General features: G+C 44.0%; 1 protein-coding gene across 4 annotated transcripts in view; it reads right to left on the bottom strand.

Annotated features, from left to right (window-relative positions):
* LOC109462789 (netrin-1-like) overlaps positions 1-11217 on the bottom strand; it is a 54905-nt gene that overhangs the window by 21979 nt on the left and 21709 nt on the right. For 2 of the 4 annotated variants that reach the window (XM_019759390.1, XM_019759397.1), the window contains exon 1: positions 2625-2651. The exons of 1 other annotated variant lie outside the window; for it this stretch is intronic. In XM_019759390.1, the coding sequence (XP_019614949.1) occupies positions 2625-2636 (12 nt within the window). In that variant the 5' untranslated portion in view covers positions 2637-2651. One more of the 4 variants, XM_019759391.1, reaches the window with a different exon arrangement.

The following is an 11217-nucleotide window of genomic DNA, read 5'->3' as shown; positions in this document are numbered from 1 at the left end:
ATTTCGGCCAATTTCTACTATTTTTTCCAGGGATCCGCGGTGCCTGGTAGAGGCTACCGGAGGCTAACCGCTCCGTAAGAAGTCTGCGAAGGAGGCTAGCGTGGTTCGCACGCGCGCGGTGCGTCCAGACGCCCAGGGCTGTGTATTGAGAAAACCGCACCTTATCAACAGATCAGCTTGTCCAATACACAACGTGTTGATTGTAAACAACGACGATTTATCTGCGTCGCTCACAATGGGTGACGAGTTACGAATGCGCTGAGCGGTGGCTGATACCGGCTCTCTTTATGCGGGCTTCAGGTGGCCGGATCTTTGTTAGTGCCGACGGACAAATATGTAAAGGTGGTAGCCTCCATAGCATGGCTAAAACTGGGGGTCTTCGGGATCTTTGGAAGCTTTTATGGGCTATTTTCTGATTGCATATAGACAATATAGCCGGCCTGGTTGAATTACCCCCGTTTTTTTTTACAACTGGGCTAATCAGAAAACAGCCGAAGACCACCAAACCCCCAGTTCTATAAGCCTGCTACGGAGGCTATAGAGGAGGAACAGGCGAATACAAGGTGCCTTTCCGGCGCGGTCGCATTTGTCGTAGGAACGTCGCACGATTTTTTGTTGTTGTCGTGTAGGAGTTTTAAGCGGACTGTAACAGAACCAACTGCCGACAAAGACCTAAGACCGCCTTTTTCCGTAACTACACAGATGAATTGCATACAAAATGAATTATATGCACGAATATCACGAGAATGCCCTCAGAGTTTGAAATCTTTGCGACGACGGTACGACGAAAATATGACCTTAATTTTACACTATGGTTACTGAGCCTTTATAAACTTCAACTTCAACTTGCATGGGAGCATCATGCCTATATAGACTGAAAAATATGACTTGTACCCACCATGTCATAACCAGACATTCATTCTTAAGGAATACACATTAATCTTAACACTCTAGACAAAAGATAAACACATTTTACCTAAAAAAAAAAAAGAAAACCCCGTTATTACTATTACATGTAGTAGTGAGTCATAAAGAAATATATATGTGTGTAGTTCTTTAGAACTGTTGAATATAAAGCTTGGATTGGTTAGAGATAAGCACGTGAGTTATGTTTCTTATCTTTCATAATAATCATGATAGGATATGGTTGTAATGTGTATCATATACAGCAAACAAAGGGCGTTCTTTCTATATAAACAACAGAAGACGGAAGTGGCTGACATTGACACACACAGACTATCGCTCGCCGCGCCTGTGGGGCAAATCAACACACAACAGTGCGTTAGCGCCTTAGGGGAGATACTACAGGAGCGGGCACGGTGGTACTGACAGAAATAACAACATGTAGTTTAAACTAAAGAAACACTGCAAGGTGGGAACGTTTCCGCGCTTTAACCACAGTTGTACACCCAGGGATTTAGACAACACAGACATGTCAGTAATAGCTTGTGGAAGCTATTGTCGCCCCCCCCCCTCTCCGCCAATACACATACACTACACACACACACAAACAAATGCTTGGGAGTTGGAGTCTAGGCTAGCAGTTTTATCTATAAGTAGCTCATGTTATCCACTTAAACTGGCCACTAAAACGGTTAAGACCAATTGAGCGTGGATTGAGATATCAGAGTGTGGACGACTTGTTGGGAAAACTCGGGTTCAACCAGATAGCAGCACTCGCCTAAATACAGAAGTTTTGCACGACAAGAAATGATTAAAATGACGGCTTTTCTAGTATCTACGACGGTAAGAAAGCGTGAACATACCGTCAAGACAATTCCTAGCACAGACCCGACACGATCATAGTATCCACGAACCTAGAACGGTGGCCTCTCCAGAAGCTATTTTACAGTGATCCAACAAAAAAGAAAACCTCCACACACTAGGCATATAGCAGTGAACTAGCGCGTACCCGTATACACCGTGCACCCGCAGGGCGTTTTATTCAATTTTAAAGAGATTTTCAGGGATTGTCTCTATCCTACATGTGGTGGAAACAGACCAATACCGGGCGTAGCGCGCCTCAAGTAGCTTCCGTGGCCTTTTCGGGGCTTTTTGTACCTCTAAGCTTTCTTGCTCACCGGTAGAAATTACCGGCGAGCCCTCTCATACACGGAGTTGTTGTTTCGCAAAGCGCGGAGTTTTTGTGTGCGTATCCCTGTTTAGCCGCGAGCAATCAAACTTATCTACACCCGGATTAAATACACAAAAAGTGCGACCCTTTGACATGGTATTATTCTGCTACGCGCAAGTATGCAGGGCCCTTTAACCGCGATTTCTATCGACCCGTAGCCGCGGTTCGGGTAGGGTACACCCGCCCGACTGACGCGAACAAATCGGTCTTCAACAATCGCTTCCTTCCTCCAGAGATAAAATACAACAAGGGATCGGGACTGGGCACGTACCTCGGGTTATCTAGCTGCCATGGTTCTCCGTCTGGACTTGGCCTGTGTCACGGTGTGTGTGTGTGCTGCTCTGGTGTGCCTGTATGTACCGTATGTATGCCCACTCTACCATGCGTCCTGAACCCTTACTGACACAGTGATGTCATTGTGTTGGGGGCAACATGCATTCTACCGGTCACGGTATGGGAGATTGAAACAATAGCGAGCGGGGCCACCCACCTCAGGACACATCTACATCTGACTGTAGCGCAGGAGACCCAGAGAGTTTGGAGCCTCCACTGTTTGACAGTCATGCATATTCTGCACACAATTTCACACTTCTTTGAACGACTTAATCGTCCTAATGTTGGCGGGCCTGTTTCATCTGCGTTCGTCTTCTTTCTGAGTTTCTCACTCACTCTCGCTACGTTCAAAAGTACAAACACGCCAAAGTAAACTTGTTCCTAACGTGTGTCGACCTTAGCCTCCGTAGCAGGCCTATAGAACTGGGTGTTTGGTTGTCTTCGGCTGTTTTCTGATGAGCCCAGTTCTAAGAAAACGGGGGTAATTCAACCAGGCCGGTTGCCTATATGCAATCAGAAAATAGCACATAAAAGCTCCCAGAGACCACGAAGACCAAAAAAAAACACCAATTTTTGACATGCTATGGAGGCCACGTCGACCTTATGATAAAGGTAAAGGTCCGTTGAGGAAATGCTGGAAAGGTCTGTAGGTTTCCCGGGGGATTTGTAATATAAAGGTTCCGAGTTCCTTTCGGCAGCGGCCCGGCTGTGATGTGACGGAATCACGGTGTATTGGCGTTTTAAACCCTTCCTCTGGACTCCAGACGGGGTGATAGTGACGCATATCTGTGGACCGTGTGGGTCGATTTAAAGTGTTTGTGACATACTAGTACTGTAGTCAAGCTCAAAGTTCAAAAAAACCATATAGAGAACGGTCAAGGATATAAAATATAAAATTGAGCCGAATACAGGACAGGAAGGCTAAGAAGCTCCTTGGAATTGGAGAGTATTTCGTGACGGATTTTTATCCAAGAAAAAGTGTCGAAGAAAGAATCGTTTTATCATTCTAACATTGGCTACAATTTTGTTGCTACAAGTCGCTACAATTTTGTTGCAACAAGCCTACAAGTCGCTACAATTTTGTTGCGTTAAAACTAACAAATCAAGACGACTACCTGGCCAGCTTTGACACCTAGGTACAGACGATCTGTCGTGAAAAAGTGTCCAAGATTCGGTATATCATTTTAACATTCGCCACAATTTTGTTGCTACAAGTCGCTACAATTTTGTTGCGTTTTAACTAACACATGATCAAGAAGACAACCTGGCCCGCTTTGACACCTAGGTACAGACGATCTCTCGTGTCAACATCAGCCCAATTAACAATCGCCCTCGTTAGTACCGACTTGTCGGGTCGTTTGAAGGTGTTAAAAACCGCAAGTACTTGGGACACAACTATGTGTGAAGTGGGGGGAAGGTGACGGGGGGCTGGCGAGTGGAGATTAGCATTTCGGTGTGTATAGACTGTCTTATTGAGTCCGATACCTACAGTGATATATACAGTAAATTTATAGCTCTAGACAACTACCTTTTATACTGTAGATTTTAGTTATTTTATACTACGTTTCATTGTTCTTTTATGTTTGTAATCTGCAATTAGCCCCCCGGGCATGAATTTGCAATAAAACTTCTAAAACTTATATATTTATAGCGTTGTCGTGTGTTTCTACTATCCAAGCAGAGGTTTGGATTTTGGGTTATTTTTGGCGTGGTTTTAGCCTTTTTATCTGGGTTTCTTTTTTGCACTGGACTTTTTCTTTCACCCAGACAAAAATTTCAGTGCAAAAAAAGAAACCCCGATAAAAAAAGTCTAAAAACATGCCAAAAATAACCCAAAACCCAAACTTCTGCTTGGAAAGTAGTGTGTTTCAGTGTTTGGAATATCAATAAAGTCGCATTTATAGGAGTTTATCGTATATTACTGTAATGTATGTATTTATTGACTTGATCCAAGTCTACCATATGCCAACCAGTCTTTTTATGATAACTGGGGAAAAAAAGAATGAAATTTTCAGAGAAAACTGGCGACGGCGAGGCCTCTAGCCTCCACCAGGCTTCGGAAGTGGCTTGAAGAGTAGAAGTTGGCCAAATAGACAGAGATAACATGCCGGGGGAGCGGCAAACTGTACTCTTTTCGCGGGCAAACTCCCCTGGTATGTTATCTGTCTATTTGGGCAATTTCTACTCTTTCCAACCGCTTCCGGCGAAGCCTGGTAGAGGCTACTCTTTCCAGCCGCTTCTGAAGCCTGGTAGAGGCTAGCGGAACCCCAAAAGGGCTAATCCTCTACGCGTATCTTTCTACTCTCCACGCTTATGTTTGGCGTGTTTTTAGGCTTTTTATTGGGCTTTCTTTTTCTTTTCTTTTTTTTTTTTTTGTACCGGTATCTTTTTTTGGTGTCAAAGTATAACAAAAAAGATACCGGTGTAGAAGAAAAAAAAAAGCCTGATAAAAAAGCCCAAAACACGCCAAAAATAAGCCACAGCCCAAACCTCTGCTTGGAGAGTAGTACTAGTATTTCTTCACTCAGTGGTGTTACGAGTTTGCTACGGAGGCTATAACCATAGGCTGGGGTCGCCTTACCCAACGTGTGTATCTATCAACACATGTGTATCAGTCTCGGCGTGTTTGTCTCACGTGGGGAGGCCGCCCCGTCAAGGGCCCAGACTCGCGAACAGGGTGATAATGGGACTAATTCATGTGATAACTATTAACAAATCAAACATACTGGAGAGGCTCCCCCGCGGACAGTCAAACAGGACAGTGGGGATAGTCTACACCAGACTCGCAGGCTGAATAAATGAATGAAAGAAAGACCTTTATTGTATATTTTTGCTCATTGCGAACTAAGTACAGGTCACGACAAATAGCGACGGTAGACTAAAATATATCTATAGTAAAACCACACACGTACAGGTTGTGCTTCTTCTCGCTTCTTAAGACAGTTGTAAATGTAAGAACAGATAGAGCTGAATAAATAGTAGAAATTGGCCTAAAGTAACTGGCCAGGGGAGTTGGTCTGCAATAGAGGGTCCAGTTCGCCGTCCAGTTACATTCTTTTTATGCCGATTTCTACTACTTATTTAGCCGGCAATGGAGTCTGGTAGAGAGTTAAGAAGGGTGGTTGATGTGTAGTCGAGAACGGCTGGGGGTAGCACTAGTATTTGGTCGTGTGTAATGTGTATTTACCTGGACATTTTCAGACGGCGCGGGAAAAAAGCAAAGTTGACTGACAGGATTTGCAGACGATATTTGTGCGCCGGCAGTCTCAGATCAAAAAGGCGTCGGTCTCCCTTTTGAAATCTTTTTCTTAGAGTTAATTCAGAAAGGAAATTGCCGCCCTTCTTTGCCAAATGATACAATTCTGGTCACTTTTCACGTTTGATTTGCACCGTAAAACTTTAGCAAGACAAGCGCTTAGACATCTGTTTCTTGCTCAATACAACAACCGCTCTAGATAGTAATTCTCGAAATTGCCCACCGGTTCTTTGCATAAGAAATACGACTGCTCCAAGCGAAGGGGGCATTTCGTCGTGTATGTAACATATATTACTGCTCCAAAGTTCAAGAGGGCAGCAATGTCAGCACCGGATAGTGTTCAAACAGCGCCCGACTTTGTTATAGCTGTGGAAAACTACGTGCGAAGCCGTTACGGGGTTTGTGGGCGGGCGGTTCGATGTTTACCACTTGTATCTTTTATCTTGTCCTATCTAGTCTCTGATGATACACCCCCTTTCGTTAAGAGAGGATGTTCGCCTCACAAGTGGCCCCCACATGGTTAGGAGGACGCAGAGCAAACATCACACAGACTCTCCACACGGTTTCATGTTTACCAGACTTGTTTCTACACCGCACTTTACAGAGCTAGAGCTAAGTTATCATCGTAACTTCACAACAACCGCCCGCAACGCAACAAAAGACCCGCAAATCTTTCCACAAAGATTTTCAATATTTCAGCGACCACTTTTGAGGCTTATGATATCAGAAATTCTGACGTCAATCGGCCGTCTAGCCCGGGTAGAATATTACAGCGAGACAAGAATAGCTCAATCGTCGGACTAAGCTTCTTAGGACGGGACGGAAAGGGGGTATCATCGTTGTCTGTCTTTGAAGCAGGCCGGCGGCTAGTGTTGAACTCCCGGCGGTTGACTTACGACTCTTCTACCGCCGGTGTACCTGTACAAATACGGCCTCACACACACACAACCAGCGGGCTAATCTGGCTGCTACATTCCGCGAGAGAGGTGTCGGTACCACGGCAAACTTCGGGTATAACTCAAACACTACGAGCGCACACATGGGGGGGGGGGCTGTGCGGCCCTCAGATTGAAATTGGCTTAAAGTTGAATTATCTTCAATACTTTCTGTTTTCGAGCTTTACAAAGTAAGGACATGTTGTTTTCATGAATGAGAAGTATTTCGCCACTTCTAGCAATGACAATGACAGTGACAATGACAATGACAATGAACTTGCAATACAACAGAGAGCCTAGCTATGCAACTTTCCTTGTTGCCTCTGACCGTTGTAGGTGGTTGTTTCTGTCACAATCTGCTGAAAACCCTACGACATGAAAATCGCTCGACGGCCTACGACAAAAATGACACCGTCGTAACAAGGTGAATGTGGCCGAAAAAAATAGCGATGGCACTGAGTAGAAAAAACATCATTATCCTTTACCAGGAGTAGAAATTGGCCCAATAGACAGCCTGGTAGAGGCTACGAAATCATTAGCCTTTACCAGGCTTCGGGATGCGACTGGAAGGAGTAGAAATTGGCCCAATAGACATCCTGGTAGAGGCTTCGAAATCATTAGCCTCTATCAGGCTTCGGGAGGCGGCTGGAAAGAGGAGAAATCGGCCAAATAGAGAGATGGCATGCCAGGGAAGTTGGTCCGGTAAAGAGAACTGTTTGCCGCTCTCTCTATTTGACCGATTTCTACTCTTTCCAGTAGCCTCCCGAGGCCTGGTAGAGGCTACGAAGTCACAACAAATGCGGTGATTGTGCCGGTATTTGTTCCTGTATAATACTAGTAAGTACTGCGGGCTTCACAAGTGAAGTCCCACCACCAGGTGTTTTCTGTATGATTATCAGTAACCACTCGACATGTACTGCTATTTTTCTCATCATTCATACTTGAAGCGTTTGAATTATCCCCAAAAGTAGCGACGTGAGGCATCCCTTCATTTTGGGGGTACTGTCCAACCAGCCTATGGTACAACACAAGCAACTGTTTTCCGTTTGCGACATCGCATTTTGCCTCACTGCTATATGGAATAATAAACCACAAATTTTGGAAAAGGTGGGACATTACGTCTTCCATGGTTTACGGAAGAGAAGTCAAACCCTTCAGACATAGTTTTAGACATAGTTATAGTTCTAGACAGCTACCTTTATCATGTAGACTTTAGTTATTTTATATACTCTGTTTCATTGTTCTGTTATGTTTTGTAATTTGCAATAAACTTATCAATAATATTATTACTTCGCCTTAATTAAAAAAGAAATGACACGAAAATTGACTATAAATCCAGTTTTGCTGCCCTGAAATTGCATTGGAAGTCTGACCAGGTGTTTTCTGTACGATTATCGGTGAGCTCTCGAAGTGAGATAGCGTCGATAACCCGACGTTTGAACCGGAGTCTCGCGCCAGGAAGACAGGCACCAAACATCGCTTCCTCGCCGCTCCGATTTATCGCCCGTCTGTGTTTGATTTGGCTTCGGATTCGCTTTTCCACTTAACTTTTGTCAAGTCCGCTGTGTGTAAGGCCACACCAAGTTAATTTGTTGGTTCTCGGATTTATTTTTTTCTGCTCTGAATCGACTCTAAAATGCTCCATATTTTGACCTCAACAGTTGAAGAAAGTCACATCTCTTCAGAACTGTTTCAGTTTTTTTTTTCATCTATAAATATGCAATGCAGTGGTTTGATTAAAACTTTGAAATTCATTAACTGAGTTGTAAACCAGCCTGGTGTGTTGACTTTATGGCTCCTGACATAGCATTAGGTGCTATCGTAGTAGCCTCCTTCGCAGACTTGTCGGGCGTCGGGTTATTTTTTTTCTGTGAGCGACGCGGAGGGACGATTTTGCCGCCGAGGGAGTTTTCCCTTCCAACAAGTCTGCGAAGGAGGCTACTATTGTATAGCCTAGTATAGTACCCTTGTATGTTCCTTATGTATGTATGTCTAAGTCAAGTAGTGTATCTTTTGTCTACACTTTTCTACATGCGTTTGTTATGTGTCTGTTAAGTTTTGACCTGTACCTAGCCCGTCGTGGCATGAATGTACAATAAAGGTATTTCATTAACCATTGTAGGATGCCTAGGCCTGTCGCTTCATTTTTTTTCTGAAAAAAAAAAATCCTAGAACCAACAAATGAAATCGGTGTGGCGTGACTCGCGAAGTCGGCCGGGGGTGAGGGAATATTGATAACATTGCTGAGAGCGAGGAGACGTGTGGTGGTGTATTAACGGCGAACACGCACGGAAGACGCGGCGATAAGGCCACAGCATGTAAATTTTATGGATGACATCCTCCGCTGATTCCAAATCTAATGCGAGCGGGCGAAAAAAAAAACAAGGCGGGTCGAAAAAAAACAAGGTTCCTACATTTTAAAATTTTGACTCAATCATTGTACAAATAGTTTTGATTCAGTGGGAACATCACATATACACAGTCAGCATCACATATCACTGCATCAAAGTAAGAAACAAAACATTAAATCAGAGCCTTTTCTTATCTCTTCATAGTTATCTGTCATCCATGTTCCGGCATGGCAACAGACATCTTTGCCCGTTTTCGGCATGTTCACCACTGTTAGAAGGAAACAAAATTTCTTGTTTTTTTTTCCAAAATCAGGCGAAAATCAATGCGCGCGCTGATGTCATCCATACAAATTACTTGCTGTGGTATGAACGGCGAACACGCACGGAAGACACAGCGATAAGGACGACACGGCAGGAAAACGATCTTTCTGGGGTGGAAGTCACGGCGTCGCTGTTGCCAAGTGGGAGAAAGGGATTGAAACATTGCCCCCCTCAACACATAAGTTTGGGCACGTGGAGACGTCAAAACTTCACGTCTTCTTTGTGACAAGCGTCCCAGACCAAGGACATTATACACAGTGTGTATAATGTCCTTGCCCAGACCCATTTCTAACGTAACGCTAGCCTCTACCAGGCTCCGGGAGGCGACTGGAAAGAGTAGAAATCGGCCAAATAGAGAGATAACATGCCAAGGGAGTTTGTCTGCTGGGAGAGAACATTTTGCCGCACCCGGACAGGAAAGCGATCTTACTGGGCATGGGGTTGAAGTCACGGTGTCGCTGTTGCCAAGTGGGAGAAATGGATTGAAACGTTTTCTTCCTTCAACACGGAAGTTTGGGCACGTGGCGACGTAAAAACTTGGAGTCTTCTTCAAGTCTTCTTTGTGATAGAAGGAAGTGTCCCAGACCTATTTCTAAACGATCCGTTCCCCAATAAAATATAGACGATGCAAATAAATAAATGTTCTGTCAAGTTCAGGTAAATTTGGATGCATTAAAAACATAACCGATTTCTACATTTTCAAACCGTTACCCGAAGCCTGTTTTAGTGGCTAGTATCGCGACGTCCATGCGTGACTTGATGTCGAGCTTATGTCACCTCTGCAAGCGCCACACTGCGGCTGCTATATGATAGTGCAGCAAGACTATCGTTCACACGCGTCCCGAGTTTTTTTACCCGGCTGACGTCGCCTAGGGAAGGCACAGTTTGTAGTAAACATGAAACTTCCGCGCCAAAATCACCTCGCGTAGCTTCCCGAGTGCGTGACATCGTCTGGACTAACTTTCGTTCCCTTGATGTGCCGCCTCGAGCTGGGTGTTCCGTGTTCTGTGGTGTTTTTAATTAATTGCGGACACGTTTTCACAACATACGAGAATAAATCATACTCGACTTTTGTCCCAATTAGTTTGGGTAGGCTAAAATACGTACACAACCAAAAGGGCGACAGAATATAAACTCTGTTTCATAACGTGAATTCTAGAGAAAGAACATGACAATGAAAAAATTGCTTAAAAACCATGAACTCGTGCCATTTTTGTTTATAGAAAAAGGCATGAGAAAGATTTTGACGACATAAAAACAGTTAAATTTTGATGGATACTGGAATACATACATGAATTTTGTAGCCATCTACCACAGAAAAACAAGTTTTTTTTTTCTTAGATACTTTGATACATTTGGTTAAATAGTGTCATTGACAATGTAGTGATGAAGCATGATTGAACTAAGTTTTAAAAGAGAATGAAAAAAGTCAAAGAACGATTCCATTCCTTAATTGTTGCCGCAAAATTCAACGGCCAACTTGCAGTTTTCAACGCCGTTTTTTCGGGTGCCGATGATAGTTTTTGGAACATTCTGACGCGAAAGTTTCTATTGCACAGCCAATCATATTCGGGTATATTGACAAATACATGAAATGCATCCACCGCATCTATTAAGATTCCCTCCGTGCGGGAGCCGTTCTGGGTTGTACTAGTATATTGATGATTGTTTCGGCGGGTTCGGCGCCAGGTTTAGGCGGTCTTTAGGGACAGCGAGCGTCCCAAATTGTCAGCCTTGTAAAATTGCAATTTCACGTCCCGCTGGAAACGCTAATTAATGATGTTTCGTCTCATCCGTATTCCGGCGAAGCTACATGTAGGCAGGCTGCGACAATAACAAGATAGAGCGTCCAAGAAGTCCATCTACCGACAAAACGGCTGTTTTTTT

Source organism: Branchiostoma belcheri, unplaced genomic scaffold, assembly GCF_001625305.1.
Source record: "Branchiostoma belcheri isolate BF01 breed outbred unplaced genomic scaffold, Haploidv18h27 scaffold12, whole genome shotgun sequence".
Lineage (NCBI taxonomy): Eukaryota > Metazoa > Chordata > Leptocardii > Amphioxiformes > Branchiostomatidae > Branchiostoma > Branchiostoma belcheri.
The sequence above is the reverse complement of the archived record's forward strand: the minus strand, read 5'-3'. Positions and strand labels throughout refer to the sequence as shown.